The 22573-nt window shown below is 39.1% G+C and overlaps 2 protein-coding genes across 4 annotated transcripts; one reads left to right on the forward strand and one right to left on the reverse strand.

The window, feature by feature from the left end:
• Positions 1-1371: 1371 nt before the first annotated feature.
• On the reverse strand, positions 1372-7880 carry THNSL1 (threonine synthase like 1). Of its 3 annotated transcripts, none has more exons than XM_032182331.1 (3): positions 7675-7880; positions 4818-4897; positions 1372-4341 (listed from the first exon to the last, which is right to left on the reverse strand). In XM_032182331.1, the coding sequence occupies exon 3, from the start codon at positions 4291-4293 to the stop codon at positions 2074-2076; it is 2220 nt and encodes a 739-aa protein (XP_032038222.1). In that variant the 5' UTR covers positions 4294-4341; positions 4818-4897; positions 7675-7880; the 3' UTR covers positions 1372-2073. The 3 variants fall into 3 exon arrangements, with proteins under 3 accessions (XP_032038222.1, XP_032038220.1, XP_032038221.1); XM_032182329.1 differs by having other exon boundaries at positions 4814-4897; XM_032182330.1 differs by having other exon boundaries at positions 4814-4966.
• Positions 7881-8197: 317 nt separating this feature from the next.
• ENKUR (enkurin, TRPC channel interacting protein) lies at positions 8198-21614 on the forward strand. Its single transcript, XM_032182558.1, has 5 exons — positions 8198-8265; positions 11328-11473; positions 14686-14912; positions 17033-17179; positions 21200-21614. Exons 1-5 carry the CDS (start codon positions 8198-8200, stop codon positions 21371-21373), a joined length of 762 nt encoding a protein of 253 aa, XP_032038449.1. The 3' UTR covers positions 21374-21614.
• Positions 21615-22573: the final 959 nt, after the last annotated feature.

Genomic DNA, 22573 nt, shown 5'->3' on the forward strand with positions numbered 1-22573 from the left:
GCCAATACCTCTCTCTTTATGCATCTTGGTGGGAACCACAGCCTCCCATAGCTGTACGTCCTCACACCTCAGAGCTTTTACCTTCTTACCTGTAACTGGATAACATTCAAAACTTGCCAACACATCATTTTATCATTTCTCATACTGTGAAATCTAGTTGTATTTTAAACCTTTGTGAAATATAATCTACAGTTAACAGATTAAGTTTGCCCATAACCACATGATCTCCTAAGTCAACTTGCTCTATGTTTTCTGATAAATAAATAAAGAGCCCATCATTAGCAAAAACAGATTGTTTAACCTGAAATAGATCTGTGCTATCAATGAATACCTGATGCCATCACATTTGCCAGACACTGAAATTCATCCTCCAGTTTTCCTTGATATCAAGAACTGAGAAGCTTCCTTCATAATGTAATTAATGCTTTGCATGAATTGAATGTCAATAAAATTACTCTAAGAAAAATATAACAGAGGTAATTAGAATAAGAAAGCTACATGACCTCAAAGTTAAAAAATAGAGTACAAGAAACAAATGTAAATAAATACTTAAGTTTCAATCTTATTTAAGGAGACTGCTGCTAATGATAAAAAAATAAAATAAAATAACATTAAAGGAGTATTCAGAAGTTGAAAATTGAAATAGAAGAGATCTAGGAAAGATCACAGTACATTGGAGGAAGAGTCACATCTCAAAAATTATAAATATTGAAGGAAGGATTCTATTTTATAGAGGAGAATATTGGGGAGGAGGGGGTGTTACTATCTGCTCTGGGTCTGGATGGGATGTTAACTTTCCCTGCAGCAGCCCATACAGTGCTGTGCTCTGCACTTGTAGCTAGAACAGCAGTGGCATCACCCCAGCGTTGTGTCTGCTGCTGAGCAGTGCTGGCACAGCATCAGGACTCTCTCTGACCCTCCTAGGGGGTGGCCAAAAAAGTGAGGAGAGAAACATCACCAAGGCAGCTGACCTAACCCAACCAAAGTGATATTCCATACCACATCATGTCACACCCGGCAACAGAAGGTGGAAACAGGAAGAAGAGGGGAGGGGTGGGCTCTCGTGAAAACGTCGGTCCTCCTCCCAAACACCGGCTACGTGCATTGAGGCCCTGCTTCAAGGACGTGGTCAAGCATCACTCATTAGTGGGAAGTAGAGAGTAATTTCTTTCCTCTGCACTTCCACATAGCCTTTATTTGTTTTGTTTTTTTTTCCCTTTCCCCCTCCCTTTTCTCTTTTTTTTTTTCCCTTTAGTTAAATTGTTTAGTTAATAATAATCTTTCCTTAATAATTAGTTCTTTTTTCCTTTAATTTAATTATCCTTATTTCAACCCGTGAGTTGTTCTTTCCTTTACTTCTTCCCCTCCTCATCTAAGGAGGGGGAGCAAGAGAGCAGTTGCGGTGTTTAGCTGCCTAGCAGGGTAAACCCACCACGCTATCTGAAAACCCAGATAATCAGACTTTTTGCATAAATGTTGGCCACACAACACACACACACACAAAAACGCCATATAAGAAGATAACATACCATCAAATTGCATGGTTCAGGGATTAATAACACAAGTATACTTTAATCTTCACAGCAAAATCAACCCTCATTAGTAACATTTGAGCATCATCACTATCATATTATGTTCCAGTGCCCTAAGTGAAGTGAGAGTTTAACCAATCACCCCCGGCAAGTGATCACATCATTCCCACAACAAAATGACAGCTATTTGTTTCAGAAAGGTCAAACCTCATTACCTTCCTCCTTCAGGGGAGAACGCTCCAGGCTTGTGAAGGGCAGTGCTGCCAAGGGAAGCCTGCACAGCTGCTGTCTCTAGTACATGTGGCCTGCACAAGAGTACTCCAGGCTTCTGCCCTCTCAATTCAAAACCCTTCAGCACTGCTGAAAATCTCACATGCATTACTTAAAAACATTGCTGAAGACAATTGAATGCAACCCTGCAGATGTTATGCTGTGGCCTGGACACAGGCCAGATGGATTTTTTGACTTTAATTCTATGATTCTGTGATTCATGCAGTTGCCTAAAGCACACAATTGACACAGTGGATGTCCGACCGGTTGCTCAGAAAACTTTCATAAAATGATTTTGAATTAAGGTCTCTATCTGGGACATCAGCACACTCAGATCAGCAGCACAGACCTGGTGATGCTCATTTGCATTCTTTTTCAGCGTCTCTAACAGGCCCCAGTGGACTGGAGGCAGAGGGCTGTAAGAACTCAGCAAGTGAAGCTGACTTAATGGGTTCTGTTTGATTTCCGCAATCCTCAAGGCCCTCAAGATAGCAGGTGCAAACTTCGAATAATGAGCTGTAGATGAAATAATAATTGGGCAAGTTCTGTCTTGCAATCGATCTGCAACTACTTTAGCAACAGCTGTGTGTGTATCCAAAATATATCCCGTGGTGCTGTACACGGAGTGAATGGCAGCGAGGCAGTCGTCCTCAGAGCACCAGCCAGCCACCAAGTCCTGCTGAAGCTTTTCGAGTAGATCTTTCCGCAGCTGAAAGTGGCCCTGATTTTCCAGCTGGCTGTACAGTTGTGTCACCAGTTCTCCGTCCCCATCGGCAATCAGGTGCAAGTACCGCTCGAGATTGGAGGACTTCAGAATATCTACTGCTGGTGAGGAAGTGGGAACTAACTTTCTTCCCCTCAAATCATAGCTACCCGTCTGTATGAAGTCAGTCAAAACGTTGTTTTGGTTGGAAGCACAAATGCATTTTCTAATAGGGATTCCCATAATTTTAGCATACAAAGCAGCTAATATGTTGCCAAAGTTCCCTGTAGGAATGCAAACATCGACAGGACTTCCAAAGGCAATAATACCTTGCTGAACAAGATCAAGGTATGCAGAGGCATGATAAACTACCTGAGGAAGCAGGCGTGCCCAGTTTATGGAGTTTGCTGCTGCTAAAGCTGTGCCATATTCTACCGTAAGAAAGCCAGTGTAATCAGAATTGGTGAAGATTTGTTTTATAGCCGTCTGGCAAAAATCAAAATCGGATTTGACACCTATGGACCAGGCGTTTTCCTTCTGACAGCCAATCATCTGTGATTTTTGAATGGGGCTTACTCCATCCTCAGGAAAAAAACTCATGACAGCAATTCTCTGTTTGTCAATGTCATGGAGACGACTGAAGCCATCCAGGACAGCACTCCCTGTGTCCCCAGAAGTAGCTACCAGAACCAAGTAATTGCAGCTCCTGGGAATGCAGTATGCAAACATATGCGGCATCATCTGTAAGGCAAAATCTTTAAATGAAGCTGTTGGTCCATGAAATAACTCAAGGAGAAACTGATTGCCTGTCAAATGCCTAACTGGGGCGATTTTAGAACAAGAGAAGTTTTCTCCGTAAGCAATGCCAATAATTTCTTGCAGTTTCGATGCAGGGATATCAGCAGGGTGTATGCATCTCTCAAGTACCACCTGGGCTCTTTCAGCATACGTTGCTTCTATCAGGCTTTGCCACTCTTCGGCAGTGAATTTTGGAAGTCCTCTCTCAGGAACAAAGAGTCCTCCATCGGGGGCTAAGCCCTCAATAACAACATCACTGAAATACTTGTGAGTGTCTTTGTGTGTGCTCCTTCCAAAACTACTAGACCTAGTTGAAATGTAAGTTTCCAGTTCTGAGTTTTGGTATCTCTTCACGGCATCGAGGACCTTTTCTGCCACGATCTCTGCTGCCACATCCCCTCCACAAAGCACACGGACGTCGTACCACCTTTTGTAGAACTGCTTCCTGAACTGAAGGATGTCCTTGAGAGAAGTGCCAGGACCCTGGCCCACAATGCGATCCACCTTCATCGACTTCAGCCTGCTCATAATGACCGCCGTGGGCACGTCCAGATACACAACGATTCCATTTTGCTTCACATGCTGCATGCCGGCAGCATGCATCGGATTGGACCCAGTAAGGGAAATGACACTTCCAGATGCTGAAAACTTCAACAGGGCTTTTCCTTCCTCCTCTAAAAATTGCTCGTTACCAACATCCTGCAGCTTTTCCGACACGCTCATATTCCAGGTTGTTTCAAGGACATCATCATCTATATCTATGACAGGGCAATCCAGTTTCTGACCTACTATTCTCCCAACTGTTGTTTTCCCAGCACCCGGAGGCCCCATCAGGATAATATTTTTGTTTCCAACAAGAGAATGGCTTGAGAACCACAACTTCCATATCTGTGCAAACGCTACAGGTCTTGAAAACATCAGTTTTAAACACATGCCAGAAAGACTGCTTTGGGCTATCAGTCTCAAAGGCTGATACTTAACATGAAACATCTTCTGCTTTTTTTTTTTTTCAAGCCAACTTGACAATCCACTTAATTGCTTCAAAAAGAAAAAAGAAATATCAATTAGTCCTTCAGCAAACATCTACAGAAAAACTTAAAGGATATAAAATTCAGAACAAGAATGAAAACACAAATCCAGTTAGGATTTTTTCAGTGCCAAGGCTGTACATAAGACCATTCATTCCCCCCCTCCTGCGTAGCTCCAGCTCACCTCCACTGACAAATCCAACTTCAAGCAGTCCATATTGTCAGGTTAAATAAAGATATCCAAACCTAACACTACAATACTCTCTGCAAATAATATTGTTCATAGGAATTCAAAATCAATTAGCTTTTCTGCTAGTAGACTTATTTAGAAGTACACATTCACAAATAACAAAGGCTAATTATTCTTGTGTAATCAGAAAATTGTAAATACTGCCTTTTCCTACCTCCAAGATGTCTTTTATTTCCTTTCTAAAAAAGGAATTAAAAATTGCAATACCCTCTTAAATCCAATAAAAACTCACACACTTGGGCAACAGCAAGGCTGGAAGAGTTCCATCCAGTTCTCTTCTGATGGGATGACAGACCAAGTGAATTGTCAAGAAATCCTATAATGGAATTTTATCGGGTGTATTTGGTGTAAAGTGGGAGAGAGAAACAGACATCATGAAGACACTCTACTCTCAAAAAAAAAAAAAAAAAAATCACTAGGAAAGCAGCATCCTCAACACAGATCAGGCAAGACACTCTCAATACATTGCTTTGTTTGCTTACAGAAATCAATGCCAGTATCAACTGGAGTTGCAGAACACGATAAGCATGTGATATTTAGAGCCAAACGGTGAAGGACTCAAAATCTCAATAGAAGAGGAGGGCTCGGGGAAAAAATCCACACACATTTGCGCAGAAAATTGTTCCCGAGTCATTTTTCAGTGTAGGTAGGCAAACAACTTTGTTATTATTATTTCTTCACTGTTCGTGAACAAAATGTTTAAAGAAAAACAACATGAAACATTCTTTTAGGAAATTAATATCATTTTAGATGTAAAATTTCACCTCTTGGGTTATTCATCAATTCTTTTAAAATGTAACATACGTAAAAACAACGTTTTTATTTATTTAAGACTGCATTAGTGGATAGCCGTTACAATATGCAGAACAGAAATACTTGACTAAGCTTCAAGCTGCAATTTTTATTCCCTCCTGACACCGTAACACATAACCGAAACTGCAATCAGCAATTTCTAGTAACTATATTTTAAAGACTCAATATAACTGTAAGCACCCCAGCTACTTGCTTCACTATGGTTGGTGGGTTTTGTTCGTTTGTTTTTTGTTTATATACCAGCTACTTTGTCCAGAAAAATAATTTTTAATGATGAAGTGTTTTTCTGTGTTAATCAGGACTGACTAAATAGAACAAATGAAGGAATTCACTATAAACTGCCAGATCTTTCAGCCATTCAGAGCCATTTCTCTAGACAGTCTCCAGTCCAACAGTGCTTTAGCACTGCAGAGAGCAGAAACAGGCCTACAGTTGCAGAAGGCAGGTGAGCACCAAAATGGGAAACCTACCACCTTCCAAAGACCTACTCAGGGTTAAACTACATTTACAGTTACCAGAGTCCTTGAACCCTGCTGTTCCCTATCACAGTGGGCAATATCAAATGACTCCAGAGACACAGGTCATTCTAACTCCAAAAATGATAGAAGCTCAGGTTTTGTAAGAGAAAACCACAAAAAGTCTTTGCTTCCAGATGTTCCCTGCTCTACGTTCCTAGAACTGTCTTTTAGTCTTACCAATCTATTAGCTTATGTTACAAAGTCAAAGCACTTCTAATCAGCTAAATCTTTCCACTCACTCACTTCCGCATGGAGAGATGAGCTTGCAAACCAGTGCCTTAAACGTCACTGTATTCTGTGTTTGCACCCTGCGCTGTGACACAGTAAGCATGCTGTAATTACAAGGTGTAAATCAGAGTAAAGATGGGCACAGAATGTATAGATGCAGAGGCTTTTGTAATAGTTATTTAAAAGAACATGAAAAAAATCTGTGAAGAGTAGTTGTGACAATCAGCATCATTATAAAGCCATACTGTAATCATAATGCACTGTAGTGAGTACAAACATACAGAGCTACAGGGCCAGAAAGAGGTATTTAAACTTCCAGATGTAAATAGGTTCAGGATTCAAAAAAGACTTAGAGGCACTATTTTAGTGATTTTATTTATTTAACCTAGGAATCACTTCAAACCTTGTTTATGAACTGTGGGCATACAAGTCAAGCCAAACATAGCAACCTGTCTACGTGTCTAGATGCACTACAGATTCCCTTTCAGGTACAGTACATGCTATACAGCTGCAGGATGTAACATCTGGACTGCTTTATCAATCTACAACACAGGGACTTAAAACACCCAACATGAGAGCTGTAGACAAGAAAGGTACAAGAAACAGATTTCTCTGGTTACATACTTGCCATGTTTACATAAACTTACAAGCAGCCTAAAGGATTGTTCGAAATCAACTCAGTTAATTTGGTGCAGAAATTTGCAGGGAATTTTATTCAGCTGCTCAGAAAGTTTAACCTACTACGGTTTAATCCAATTTTGCACCCACATGAAGTATACATGCAAACAAGCTCGCAACCACTCTTATTCCAGTGGCAAAGCTATGCTGTAAAAACATCTTGAATCAGACTTCATGTCTAGGAGAGCTCACCAGCTTACAGCACCAAACCAACCACCCTTAGTTACAGCTACTTCTACCAACAGGTTTTTGTGTTGTTTTATTTTACTTTTTTTTATTAAAGCAGTGCTTATACCCGTACCTCCAATGAAGCTTTGGTAATACACCTCAACCCTCCACTCGGACTGCTGAGGGCATCTATGTATCACTAGCAGATAACCAAAATTTTAACAGCCACAACTGGTGACAAGAATTCAAGTGAAAATTGTTATAGTTATTGGTATGGACACAAAGTTTGCAGAGACGTGAGGTATGGTTAAACGGCAGAGCCCAAGGAAGGGAGAGGCAGTTGGCAGCTGTTGAAGACCTCAAGGCAGGTCAAGATAAGTAATACTCATGCTTCAAAAATGTTAACACAGAAAAAATATCCTTTTACTTTCCTCGGAGTTTTTATGTAGAGTAAAAAACTCCTAAACAACCTCAACCCTCCCACAGACCAAAATGTTAAAAATAAGTCACCTGCGTGCACACACTTCACCTCGTTTCCTCAAGGAAAGCCACCCACGGGTGAAGAAGCCCACAGGTCACCACACACAAAACCCTCAGAGCCACTGGAGGTGGCAGGGTCGCTCACACCCCCCCGATCACGACAATAAAGGCTCACTGAGGCAGCACAAAGCGCGTGCTGGGGACAGACCTTAACTCCCACGGGAGCTCCCGCTCCGTGGGGCACTCCCACCCACGGGAGGCTTCCAAAACATTATCTCAGGGCACTGCGGCAGCTTTAGGAGTCCTGTGCACCGTCACGGAGGGGTCACGCTCGCTTCTGGGCGCTGCGAGGTCTGGAAAAGAGAAAAACAAGACAAGGCAGCCCGGGCAGGCCGCGACGAGGGCTCCCGCCACAGCCGCCACCACCCCCTCCCTCACGAATCCCCCCCCCGCCCGCCGCGAGGCCCCTCACGTACCGCCCCCCCCCCCCCCGACCCCTCCAGGCTCACGCCGCGCATGCGCAGCCACCCGGCTCTCCCCTCAGCACCCCGCCTGCCCGCCCTCAGTCCGGGCGTACGCGCGCCGCTCTTAGCTTCATCTCCGCCAAGCGCGCCTGCGCAACCCGCCGAGGGGAGGGAGGGGAGAGCGATGGCGTAGCCCCGCCCCTTCGGTGCGCTGTCGCCTAGCAACGCGTTTCCCTGGCAACCGCGGCCGCGACGCTGGGCCACAAGATGGCGGCCCCGGAGAGCATCTATAACCTCCTGCCCCGCCTGCAGCAGCCGCCCGCCAGGCCGCCCAGGTACGTGGGGCCGAGAGCTTCGGCTCGGGCCAGGCGCTGTATCGCTGTATTTTGCGGGTAATTAAAAAATAATAACAATATATTGAGGTTTTTGCAGGGAACTTTAAAAAAATTGATTTTTTTTTGCAGGGAACTTTAAAAAAAAAAATGGATTTTTTGTGGCGTTATCACGCCTCTTGGTGAGTCACCGGCTGGCAGCTGGGGGTTTGCAGCCCGCTGATGATTCAGTTTGGTGCCACCTCGCCTGATGACAAGGAAGCTGTGAAGCCATCTGTCCCACGCACAGGAATTGCGTGACATCTTTGTTGTCTCAGCTTTTAATGATTTTTCAGTGAGCAGCTGAAAAGCTCTATTTTTTTTTTCTTTTTTTTTTTCTGTGTCACACCTGCATTCTCATGCGTCAGGTGCATCTTCTGACATCATTTCTTTCACTTCTTTCTCACCCCTTACCTTAAAAGCATTAAAAACGCCTTCTGCTCGCCTAGTATTAATGCTCCGAGGGTTTTTGTAAAGCTCATATTTGATGTGCATGTTGTATTTTCAGGTTCCTGCTATTTGTATGGAAGAACACTGTTAGACATAGCATTTTCAGTGAAACGTTAACCCAGGCTATAACTCAGTAGCTGTAAAATGAATAGCAATATCTGTGGCATTTGTTAGAACAAAGGCACAACGTCTGAATGCTTTTCAGGTAAAAGTGTTCAGACTTGCCAGATTTCTAGTTCTGAACTTTTATACGCCATATAAAAAATAGATGGTACGCCCTTTTTGATTTCCCCTGTGAATGAAGGATACCTCTGGTGGGCAGAGTGCAGTGAAACAACATTATGGATGGCAAGCAGCACGCCAGGTCCTCTCCTGTCTTAATTCCACTCAAGGATTTGGATACTGTATGACCATAGTCCATTAAGTTCAATATGGGCAAAGGATTCTTTGGGTTGTACACAGTCAGACTAAATCCCCTTCCCATCTCACTGATTTCCATTTTGTCACCTCACCTCCTGCTTTAGTTTGCAATGTGCCATGTACCCAGCTGGTAACAACAGTGTCAGAACTGGTTAATAGCATGACTTGAACATTTCTTTTTAATGCATACAAAATCTGGGGTCTTTTTAAAAATGAGATCATATATATTTCATTCTCAGCTGGCTGGGTACTAGGCATGAAATCAGGGCAAGCATCTTCATTTTCTCCAACTTTGATATCCCAAGGGAAGGCTTAAAGAACTAACTGTCTTTTATAAATATATTGTCTTTTCTCCCCTTACCAAATGCTGAATGGATTAAGATTCTGAAGTCCCTCATAACCACGTTTTCTTACTTGCAGCCCTCTCTAACCATCTATTGTTGCTGTATGACACCATTTATTTACCGTTTTGGCCATATGTCAGTCACCAAAACATGTAACAGTCACAACTCCTTGTCCAAAGAGAATGCCTATAGATGTATTCAAAAGGCATTGTAAAAAGACAGCTTTAAACTTTATGCCAGTATGAAATAAGCTCAATACCTTCTCATTATCTTTCTCTTTTCAAGACGGTGTGCATACTAATAGGTCAAACTCCTCAAAATAAGTAAATCATCATGAAGTAACTACCTTTCTCTACTGTGTGACTACAATGCCACTTTTACCAAATGGTGAGGAAAACAGTAGTATCTGAATGTGGTGGGTTCATGCCTAAAATATGGCTGTTTGCCATGAATTTAACAAACACACACAAAAAAAATACTTCCGTATAATTATAGGGTATTTCTGGAACTATATATAATCTTATGTACATGATTAATATGACACGGTTCCTAAAGCTGAACAAATTTCAAAAGGTACTGAGGTAGCCTTAACTTTATGAGTTCTGCTTCTTCAGGAAAGTGTCCATGCAAGCAGTGTTTCAGATGGCAGCAAATCACTGCTGATCAGCTAATCATCAGCATTTGGCTTCTTTTGCAGCATGTTTACAAACTTTTGATTAAAGTGGTAAATTCAGTTCCATATGCAACATGACACCAAAACAGTAGTGTGTGCATAAGTTTTTTCATACCTGAGCTGCTGTGATTTTCGTGTTAGCCTTCTAAGTCAATGCCAAAACCATGACAGATGACAATAGTTCAGGATCGTAGTTCAGGTCTGTGCCATTTAAGAACTACAGAGTTTGCTGTGTATCAAGTCTCTTTTAATAACATATAACAAATGGTTCAACAGGAGCACTGAGACAGTGATGCAGTGGCTGGACGTTAGTAAGATAAGGTGATGTTCAAGGACATTCTGTCCAACTCTTAACAATGTTTGAAGTGTTTCCTGAAGCATGAGGTTTTACGTACCTCTAAAATACGTTTCATTCCACAGAATGAAAAGTTGAATGTTCTCATTATCAATACAGATCTCGTATCTTTTCAAGCCAACTGAGCTTTTTCCTCTGTTATGTTTAATTACTGTTACGCAAGGTTCTACTGCAACTGCAGGTTCTGAAACATGAGATACATTGGTGTTTGCATCTCCCTCAGACTACAGATTTTCAAATGTACAAAATCCGACAAAGTAGGCTCATGATTAATATTTTCTTGTAGATGCACAACAGCTACATATTTAGGATGCATTTTTGAACAAAACAAAAAGCCACGTAAATAAATATTTTTTTCAAAATGTAGTTAAAAATCAAAGACCAGAGTGTGTAACATATAACCTACTAAAAATAAAGAATTCATGGTTTTGTCAGACTTAGTAAGCAATATTCGAAGTAGTGCTGAGCTTCAGAATGTCTGTGTTCAGTATTTATATGATACAGGAACTGTTTGCCAAATTGTGATAATACTGGCCTTGGAGACACAGGAGGAGGAAGAAGCAAGCTAGCTTCAGAATCAGAAGTACAACTTATCAGTGTGGTGCTGAGCATACTTTTAAGATAGAGGTTCTATGAATGATGATGGCCTTTGTTTGGGAGAGTATAAAACAAAATAGCTCAGTCTTCTGGCATGAACTAATGCAAAAATGTATAATATTTGAAGAGGTATTTTTAATAATTTTCTGACCTTGAACTTCTTTATGCCTATTGTTTAACATCAAAGGTATATATCAACATTTAGACCGTCTGTGAAACAAGAAATAGAGAAAAGTAAAGCTCAGTGGAAAACTATGGGGCCAGCAAAAGTTGCGGTGCCGTCTCCAAAAAACTTTCTGAAGAAACATTCAAAGGAACCCAAGCTACCAGCGAGTAAGTGCATACTTTAAATATGTGAAAGGCAATGTATTTTTTATTATATTAGAATTCTTAATATTAATATTGAAAATAATAGTTATAGAGGATCTGTTTTGTTTCATTTATTTAATTTTAAATGATTTTTGTAAGCTGGGTTGGTTTCCATTGTTCCATTTATAGCCTCTATGATGCTGAAATTAATTTACTATTTCACAAAAATGTTTCTCTTTCTTATTTATTGCGTAAAATACTAAAAGAAGCAAAAAGGAGATTACATATGTGATTAGTAAATACAGTGAGCATTTTCTGTCATGGTACAAAGCCGGATGAAATATAAAGAAAAATTATCTCTCTTTTGCCTGCAGCTATTTAAATATTGAAGATGTGTTGATGGTATATTCTATCCTGCTGATGTTTCAATTTACAATTATGTAATTTAGATTTGTATGTCATTCTTTCCTGCAACTGATCATTAATAATAAAGTATATAATATTAACAAACATATTAAAAGAGAACTAATTGCTTCTAGAGCTTGAAGACATGAAGTAGGTATGTGTGTCTGTCTTGATGTTATCACCAACATACAGCTTTTACTCTTCAGTATTCACTGTTGGTTCTTAATCTTGTAGCATTAAATTGGCAGTGTTCAGAGCACAGAACTTTTTTTTTTCAGAGCTACTTGTTAGAGAAATAAAAAAATGGAATATTTTATTGCAAAGAACCAGTTTTCCACCATCCTATTTTCAGGCACAAACCATAATTCTGGGTATGAGGAGTTGGCAGTTCTTATGTTCAGCTTCATGGCCAACTCTGCAAGGGTGGAATGACCTCCTTAGTACTGCTAGAGTTGTAAGTACATTGCTGTCAGAACTTGTAACTGAATCAGGAAGTTTTAGCTTGAAATTGTTTTTAGGTTGGAAAAAAAAAAAGAAGAACAAAAAAAAAAAAAAAAAAAAAATCAGAAGAACTTAAAGTACTCTATTAAAAAATGCTGTCTAAGAGAATGTGTGAGTCAGCACCCAAATTTGCATGGTACTTACAAATGACTTTAGCACTGAAAATACAGACTATCGCAGGAGGCCTTGGAGGCTTAATGCCTCAGACAATACAGATTATCAGAACCTTAAGGTAAGCTTTGGTCCCTCAGGTCCTGTAGGCATCCTGAGTGGTTTTCTACTTAGGTCTTCACTTTTTCAGGAAAGTTGAATAGCATTCACTGTACGGAACGTAATACCTAATGGCATCTGAACATTAATGTTTCCAAGCTCAAGAAGTTAAATTACTACACTAGTGTTTTAGATGAGCACAGGAAATCTAACCAGTTCACCTGTAACTTGCAGCAGTCTATAAGGTTCCTTTCAAATATTTCTATTGTAAAATTATGTTAACTACTACGATCTGGCTATGTTTTGAGATTGAGCACTCTGACCCATTTTTCTCAGAAAAGCAGCTCACAATATTTCTGTTTCAACTTGCTGATTCAGAACTTCGTAATAGCAATATGTGCTTGGGTGTTTGCACTTGGAGTCAATGTACCAGAACCTCAAAATGACTATGACACATCACAGCTTCCATCCAAACTAGTAATTTCACAACTACGATTAGATCCTAAGAGATCTTGAGAAGGAACTGCATCATTAACTCAGAAAGTTCTTAAACCTTTGTTGGATGGAGTCTCATACTTACGTCAGAAAAGTTACGTTGCTTAATGAGCTCTTTCAAAGCATGAGACTTTTGAACCTAACCAGTTATCTATGTGGGATTATGGTGTTTTGTTTATGATAGCTGTGCCACCTTGAAGACTGAGTTTGATCCATCTAGTTAAAAAGTAGGTTGCAAGGACAAAGCTGAAAGATTGATTTTTTTTTCCCTAAAGTCTGGGAGAATGTCATTCCTTTAGAGTTTGATTATTCAGCAATTCCCTACAAAAACTATGTTTCCTAATCTTCAGCTGAATCTTGTTTTATTACTTGGCCCTGACATTCATTTTAAGCAAACTCTGTTTCTGGCTCTAGAAGAAGCAGGGGCTCCCAAAGCAAGTGTTCTGCAGGTAAGGGTGAGCAGGTGCTCACTGAGATGCTGGTTTCCAAAGTAACATCATTGAGAAACAGATTTAAGTCTGTGTCCTGCAGTACTAAGTTATGGCAAGCTATCATGTTGTAAAAACCCCAGAAAAGTGCTGGTTCTTAGGGCCAGTATCAGGAAGCCAGCTGTTGCAGGAATGAGCTGTCACATGTGATACTACAGACTTGCTTTCTGTCAAAGAAGAACATGAACTCAGACAACCTGAGTCAAACTATTGTAGATTCTTCTGAGTTCCCTCTGATAACGACCGTAAGTTAGGGCTATATCTGTTGGGAAATAAGGTGGGGAATGAATTGTCTTTTATCGTTCACCTGAAGTGAGACAGCTCAGGAGGCTGCTGAACTTCTGTTGGTCCGTTGGAGAAAAGATTACACTGAAAAGGCAAGGGTTCTTGTGTTCTCTGGAGAAAGCATTGCAAGAAGTTGTTTATGAGTGTTATGGAAGAGTGAGAACAGGGCTACTCCCTAAGGGAAGGTGAGCCAGGAATTAAGAGTGACCACAGCGCCGGCTGGGCAGTGATCTCACCTACAGCAGCAGACCCAGCACAGCAGAGGCATGCAAGCAGAGCAGGGTGGTGATGAAAATGGGCCTTATCGATGGCCTAGGCAAGGTGGGGTAGCAGGCCAGACCCACCCTCTGATACCACACAGCTCTTCAGGAGCAGGGCTAAGGGCAGGCACGCCTGCACGGTAGCTAAGCCACAGACTGACAGCCCAGGGTTGAGCTGAAATGGATCTCCTGGGCCTATGGCTGTGGGGTGGATGCACCAGGTGGATCTGGTTAGGGTCTCTTAGTGCTCTCAGGGTCTTGACAATGAGCATCTCTGGTAAAAGTAGTTTTACTTACATTTTAAATAAGTCTCGTACTACTGCAGTTAAGAGGTAATGAGTGGCATAGTCTATGAAAACTCATCTACAAAACAGCACGGTATTTCCTAAGCTATGTAACTTCTCTTATTCCCAACAAGCATACTAGTTTTCATTAGAGTACGTTCCCCATCAATCCTCTCAGTGTAGATACAGTCGCTTTCTGTTTTTATGTAATTTTGCACATAATTTTTCTCTCTTCAAAAATGTAATAACATTAAACTGCTAAGCTCTTTAAGGTTATCACTGAGAATGTTTACATGCCTAATTCACAGGAAAAAAAGAACAGGATAGTAAGAAATTGCCTGCATTATCAGTCCCACGGAGGACAGATCACCCAGTTATGGGAATTCAGAGTAAAAAGAATTTTATAAATACAAATGCAGTTGCTGCTATAACAGGATTGCCTAAAAAGCCTCAACCTATTTATGTTGATAGAAGACAAGGAGACAAATATCTGCTTGAAACTTCAGGACTTGTTCCAAAATATATTAAGAAAAAGGTAAGTTTTATGAAATTATAGTGAAAATATGAGTAGCAATGCCTATTCTTAGATTCTTGCATTCTCCTATGAAATGTTTATGGTTTTCTTTTAGATGTTTAAATACCACTGCTGTTTGTGGTAGACCTTTGAAATTCACCAAGGAGAAATCACTGGCGCTAGAGTTGTGACTTGCCTTTGCTCTGTACTCACTTGCTTATGTTCTCAGCAAAAATTTTGCAGAATGATGCTGCTAAAGCAATAGCAGATGTGTTGCACTGGGAACCTGGGGAGTAACTAATAGGGGCACAAAGAGTTGGACTCGATTTCTTCAACTTCTACTCACTCAGCAGTCTTTCAGAGATGCTGGCAAAGAGATAGGACCCACTGGACAAAGCGGGGTGAGGATATTGTTGACAACATCTTTGCTAACCTCGTTAGAAGAGCTTTTAACTGGAGGTGGTATTAAAAGCTTACAGTTCAATCAAGGAACAGAGGTCAGGGTGATAAGTACATAGGGCAGGGTAGTGGGAGTGAGAAGGTGGGAAGGACAGATCAAACTCTTTGGAAGAGGGCCCACCTCACGTGTCAGTTGTACACAATCTGAGAAAGCAACAGAAAAAGCTAGAGCTCTGTGTGCAGGTTCAGAGTTAACATCATCAGAATAATGGAGACATGGTGGGAAGCTCTTCTGCCTGGAGTCTTGTGGATGGATGCATGCATGCTAACTCTTTTTGAATAAGAAGAGAAGTGGTTGCCTGTTGGCTGCAGGAGTGGTTCAAATTTATGGATCTCTTCTATGGAATTGACAACATGCTGGTTGAGCTCATGGGTCAGAATCAGAGGAGAGGCCAGTAAGCATCACAGGCATGGTTGTTCCAAACCATCTAATCAGGTGAGGAACTGGATGGAATGTCTTTAAACAACCTGAGGGAATCTTCAGATCACAAGCAGACATTCTCATGGAAGACTTCACCGTCCTTGATATCTGCTGAAAGACCAACACAATGGGATGAAAACAATGCAAAGGTTCCTGGAGCATGTCAGCAACAGCTCCTTAACACAGATGGTGAATGAGCCAACTATTGACCATGCTCTTCTAATTCTGCTACTTGCAAATCAGGAAGAACTGGTCAGTGGTGTGATAATCAGTGGTAAACTTGGTTGTAAAGCCGTTAAGTAGTTTAAGATCCACTCTTCCACAGGGAGACAGGTCATAGTGTACAGACCCTGTACTTCAGGAGAGCAGACATCAGCTTCCTCAGGGAACTAGGAAGCAGGACCCCATGGGAGAAAACACTAAAAAGAAAAAAAGAGTTGAGAGAACTGGCATGTCTTCAAGGTCAGTCGTCTCCAAGCTCAACAGTCCATTCATGACTGAGTGTTATGCAAAAAAAGACATGACATATGACGTAGCTTATAACAGCAGATGCAAAAACATGAACAGGCAGTCCTTGTGATACCTTTGTTTGGCTAACCTAAAGTGCTACCCTACACTAAAAGATTTGTGAATCATTTAGCATTTGGTGGAAACAAGGTAGATTCTTGTACCTTCTAAGAGAGCTAGGTAGGCTACATTCAATAAAGGATAAGTCAAAATAGAGTTGTACCCCAAGTGCATCTGGGATATTCAGAAATTATTGTTCCTCCCAGAGACACAAATCTGCCATATCCATTATGAGATAGTCCGTCATTCCTATCTTGTTAACATTGTTCAGTATCTTTTGTGGTATGCAATGTTTCAGCAAAAAACAGGATACTGGAAGATATTTCAAAGAAAGTATCCAAGGAATGTGCATTCCAGACAGTAGGACTTGGCACCACGTAAAATGTAAACTAGCTTTCTGTCATTAACAAATTTAAAACTCCTCACTCAAGCATCAGTTTGAATAAATACATGTTTTGGTTTCTGGATTCTCTTATGAAGTTTTGAAAAAAAAAATGAAGGGAATTCTTTATATGTCTTTCTCAGATTACGAAGAGAATTACATTTCATATTTCTAAAAACATGGTGATTTAAAATTTTACTGCTCAGTGGAACAAAATTCCTTTTCAAACTGTCTTTGTAAAAGTATAGATCACAGGTATGTCTTTGTTTTCTTCTCTAAGCTCATGTAAGATGCTTCTTCTTGCACTTCTAGGATTATGGCATTACACCAAAATATGTGACACAGAGAACTGAAGAAACAAAGAAAGCTCAGAAAGATTATGAGACCGAGGTCTTGGAGTGTCTCAAGAAAAAAGCCATGAAGCAGTTATCTGATGAAGAAAGGGAAAATCTTCTACAGGTACATATTTTGACTTAGTGTAACTAGTAACATGTACATAAGATTAATGAGGTAATGTAAATCAATATGAATAATAAAATTAGATCTTTAAGCGAGGCAAACGAGTTACCTACTTTTTCACTAGATGGAGCTACAGAACAGTTGCAAAATGAGCTGAAAGGAGCTGATCTATCTATAGTTTTAGTCCTGTTTTACAAGTACTTAAATTCTGTTAGATTCATGTCCTCTTTAATTACTTGGAATTTCAGTGAAACTTAAAGAAATGCAGAAAATAACCTATATGGGTCTGGAGACAGTTCTGACTCTCTACTTGTGAATCATAGAAAATATAAATCACGATATTTTTTTTCCTGATGTATATCATCATTGCTACGTTTGTTGGCAGTTTCTATCTTCATCTTGTAACCTCACTGGGTAAAATATAAGGCCATGCTTTTAAATGTGGCAAAACCAGCAAACAGAATTAAACTGCAATATATATATAGAACAATGACTGGAAAATTCTATTTTGTCAAACTCTTTTGTATACTGTCTTTCAGAAAGTTTTTATTGTAGAAATCTTTCTAAAATGAAATAATGCCATAAAAGATATAGAGAAGGAAAAAAGAAGACAAAAAGAGAAAATAAACATTTTTAAATTATATCCATTTTTTTTTAAATGGAATTTCTCATAACCACTTTTAGCCAAATTTCCTATGAAAATTAGGCTTACATTACTATGGTATCTGTTTGTCAGTCTGTTCCTTAATGTCTTTGGATCTTGGCAGACATCTGAAGCAAATTAGCAGGTGGATTGACATCTCCAAGATGCTAAATTCCCACAAAAAAAAAATAAAAAATCAGCAGAATAACTAGAGACAAAACCCAGTGTCTAACTTACTTACAAAGGTTAGCTGGGAGAGAAGCGAGGGTATCACATTGACCACAGTATAAGGAATATAACAGCAAGGGGGAAGACGAAGATACTGTTACGGTGAGGAAGGCATGGGACAATATGATGGTCCAGCAAGTTGTCTGTGCAGCAAATATATGTGTGAAAGAAGGCATGTCAGTTCAGATGCTCACAGTTCTGATTTTGTTTGATTAAAATTATGTTCTTTATTATTAAAATACAAGAGTGAGCTGAAATGTGTTGTTTTTTTTTGTTTGTTTGTTTGTTTTAATTTAAAAAGGGGGTTACTATTTTTGTTAAATCAGTATTTTTGTTTAAAGTTTTCAAAAATGTGCTCAGCCATGGGCCAGATGACTCACACAGATATATCTCCAGGAGGAATTAGTGTCCTCAGGGTATGAGACTCCTACCCAGTGCTCAGCTGTAGACATATGGGAAATCCGGTCTTTTAAAATAATTGACACTGCTATTGAACACATGTGCACTATCTGATTTGAAAGAATATGTGGCAATAGATGTCTGAGAACAAAATCAAGCCTTATGAACCTACAAAAATAAATGGAAGTGCCAACATTTTTGAACTACATATTCATTATGCTTACTTTGGTTGAACTTTTCATGAGAATAAAAGAGAATGTTGATAAATGCAGTACATATTTCTCACTGATCTAGCATGTATTCGAATTCCTTATATAGAGTTAGATCTTCAGTTTGTGGTCTAGCCCAGAGCAATAGTGGTCAGCATATTACATTGCTGTTGGAGGAGCTGTGAGGGAGATTTTTACACAGGGAATCTTGAACTGCTTTTGATCTCTTCACTCTACAGGGATAGAGTAAGTTGTGATGAGTGGATGCTTTAATGTGTTTTTAACCCCACTGTTTTCAACGATTTCCAAACCAGTTTTTACTAATGTAGAGAAAGTAGAATTATTCAAAAAGTTATGAATGACTTTTCTTTCAAAATATCAGAAATGCTGTATTTATTTTCATGATGATGTATCTGTAAAGTATACCTTATGCCTGGTAGACTAGAAGCCTTATATAAATGCTTTACAGCCTTAGATTAAAAGACAAGTAGCATTACAAGACAGTAAATAAACAGCCTTGCACATTGCTCTTCTTTCATGTGTTGAGACAGTTTTTAAATTTATGTAGGCATTTGTATATAAAGAATGTTGGAATAACCTTTGTAGGGAACACCAAGTCAATGCCTGGTATGAATATACAAAAAAATATGAATTTCTGTGCAACAAATACACTGCTTTGAATTAGTCAAATATTGGTTCATATTAAAATGTATGTTATGCTTAGTAGGCATTTGCAGGGAAAGGGCATTTTTCCTGTTAAATCCATTCATACAGTGGACCAAATCAGACAAGTTTTTAGGAACAACAGTCCTTGAGATCTAAAACGGAAGCAACGGATTCAAAGCTAGGATTAAGAATAATTCTTGTAAATTGAACTTCAGCAAGGTAATAATCAAGTCTGGGAGAAAAGATGACTAGTGGAGAAGAAGGACCTGAATTTGGAAATCACAGTGTGCCATGAAATCAGTGTATCAGTTGAATCACAGAGGAGAGTTGGAAATGGAGTTCCTGGGAGATTAACCTCAGTTCTTCATTTCTGAAGATATTTTGTGATATCCCTTAAGGAAACAAAACTGAGAGCCAAAAAAATGAAGTTGTTTTGGAAAAGTGTTCTCTCACCAATAGCCATATTGTATTGCTTGCTGACTGCTGCATAAGTTCCTTATAGTAGGTGTGATTATTAAGTACACCCACAGAGTTTTCATGAGGACATTTGTGCATTGAATAACCTACACTCCTGTGGTATAGGCAATATACAGGATGTGCAGATTTTGGTCATCCTCTTTAGGAGAGAAAGTAAGAGCATGTGTTGCACTAATTGTGAGGATGTAAAGGCAAGTTTGAAATTTTATTATGTTTCAGATTATTGCTTTTTGTTTGTCTGTTTGAGGCAGGGTTTTAGTCCTGGGTTTTTATATGAGGCAGGTACAGTTCACTTCAGTAGTTCATTGTGTAGTCTCACTCCAGAAAGGTGGCAGTTGTTTAAATTTTTGGTGATAGGGTCAGTGACAGCTACATTTTTTAGTCCAAATGATAAAGAAGTTGCATGTGTATGTTATTGTAGATGGAGATTAAGGAAGGAATGCAATTATTTAGAATTTCTTTAAAATAGCTCATAACAGTTCAAATACTGTGAGATCAGTTAGGTGCCCATGGTCTGAAGAAGGTCTCAGTTGCTGGAATAGAAGCTGGTGGTGAGGTAAACTGAGTGAGAATGCCATTGAATTTGGGCTGGATTTCCAAGCACTGGTATTCTTGTGATCTCTTAAGGTCAGTAGCACCATGTGCAATGCAGTGGTATCTGCAGCAGCAAGGTTGCTGTTTATGAGGGAAGTGGTTTCTGTGGTGAGGTTTGTAAAATAATTCCTGTTGCTTTTTGGAGAAAAGTAGGAATTGGAGTGACATGAGTTTTGGAGGAGCTTTCATGAACCCTAGAAGTTCCTCAGTTACCAGACTAGATTTAAATACAATAGAGCATTTAAAGTTGCCTACCTGTACATTATTGACAGCATGGAAAGTATCTTACATAGCATAAGGAAGCTTCACTCTTTATTAACTTTATACATTTTTTTTCTTGAAGATACACAGGACTGGAAATGAAGTGTAGAGTCTTCCTTGAGCTCCTGGTAGGCTGTGGAGCTGACTGTTAGTCACACTGACATACTTTTGTCGGTTTCTAATTTTTGTAGCTCCTCCTTCATTGGCTAGTTTGATGATTACTTGGTTATTGCCTGTTAAAGACTAATTTTTTCTCTCCAAAGCACAGGGTTTTTTGAAGATCATTCCTTATATCAAAATGAATCAAAATTATTTCTATTGCAGCTACCCTGACTTTTAAGCATTTAATTGATTTAGTCCAACTATTTAAGATGATTAAACACTATTCATATATTTATCTATTGTTTTAACATTGCTGTGACGCTTGATCAAAGGTAATTAAAAAAGAAATTGCAATTTGCATATTATTCTTATGCAATATGCATACTATTCTTAATGAAATATATTTTTCTCATGTATTTCCTTTTCTTCTGATGGCACTAGGGGCTGAAAAAGAACTGGGAGGAAGTGCATCATGAATTTCAGTGTCTTTCAGTAGAAATAGACACCATACCCAAGAAGTTGCATAAAGCAAAGCTGGAATCACAGATGAAACAACTGGAGCATGACATAGATGTAATTGAGAAGCATAAAGTTATCTACATTGCAAATAAGTAAGGACTGTTTTTCAGATATTGCCTCTTTTCTCTTTCTATAGCCCTGTCCTTCCAAGAAAAAAAAAAAAAAAAAAAAAAGCACAAAGCTGAAAAAAGAAATTGAAAGTTCCAACTATTCAGAAGAAGGTAATATTCAACTAACATAAGGATTAGCTTCTTATAAAAGTTGTTACATATAGCTAATTCTCATCTGTGTAATCCACAAGTTTTTCAAATAGAATGTTTAATATGACTTCAAATATATAAACACGATTTTAATCTATTATTCTTTGTAATTTTTATCAACTACTAAAATGTCTATAAATATCATACAAAAAGCATAAGAAATACTGTTTTGTATGTTTGGAGCACTTCTTTCCCTCGTAGCAAAAACTAAGTGGAATAATTGGCTGCTGAAGACAGCTTGGTAAATACAACTTCAGGGTGGGATGGCTTCTGGTCTAGTTATTAAAGAGCTGTTGTGCTTTACTTAAAAGCTTGAACGATTGTATTTCTAAATGGCTTGGCTTCTACATAACATTTTATGTATTCATTTTTTGTTACTAAAAACAAATTTTGTAGCAGAAGCCTATAATAATATAGGAACTCAAGCAATATGGATACCACATGTAGCTTGGTATGCTGATGTAAAAAATAACACCATAATACTATATTAAATCTACAACTAAAGTACAAAAATGTGTTTTGATTGCTTTTATATGTGTAAAGTTAGAATGAAAACAATATATTACTATGTGAGTCATGACCTAGGCAGAAATGATGTTGACATAGTTACAGCAATTATTTCCATAAAAAGAAAAAATGCTTTTCTTTCTTACTGCTTAACCTTTACTTCAGAACACAGCTTTTTCTGTATTATTTCAATTATTTCCACCAGCAGCTGTTGTGACTTCATAATATCTGACAGCAGAAGAGGATGGTGTCAAGAATTTTAAATAAACTATTAAAAGCCAGATTTTCATGTGCATTAGTTAATTTCATAAATCTGTCCGGAAAGGACCTTGAAGACTTCACAGTGATTCTAGGTTATATTTCTTGTGCATCTTAAACTTGTCTATGACATGCACTAAGAAAGTTTGGGGTGAGCAGGAATGTGTATTTTGTTGTTTCTAACTTATAGTAAAGCAGTAATGTCTATTTTTGAAAGGTATAAAATAAGCTGAAGGAAAACTGTGGTTTCGAAAAATATGAAATTCATTTA

This window comes from Aythya fuligula, chromosome 2 (genome assembly GCF_009819795.1).
Source record: "Aythya fuligula isolate bAytFul2 chromosome 2, bAytFul2.pri, whole genome shotgun sequence".
Taxonomy (NCBI): domain Eukaryota; kingdom Metazoa; phylum Chordata; class Aves; order Anseriformes; family Anatidae; genus Aythya; species Aythya fuligula.

What these genes read in the sequence shown, in the direction of transcription:
- THNSL1 (XM_032182331.1), bottom strand. Translation starts at nt 4,293, where the DNA reads ATGTTTCATGTTAAGTATCAGCCTTTGAGACTGATAGCCCAAAGCAGT.
- ENKUR (XM_032182558.1), top strand. Translation starts at nt 8,198, where the DNA reads ATGGCGGCCCCGGAGAGCATCTATAACCTCCTGCCCCGCCTGCAGCAG. An exon ending in CCGCCCGCCAGGCCGCCCAG is followed by an intron (nt 8,266 to 11,327) that starts GTACGTGGGGCC and finishes TTAACATCAAAG; the next exon opens with GTATATATCAACATTTAGAC. An exon ending in CAAAATATATTAAGAAAAAG is followed by an intron (nt 14,913 to 17,032) that starts GTAAGTTTTATG and finishes TTGCACTTCTAG; the next exon opens with GATTATGGCATTACACCAAA.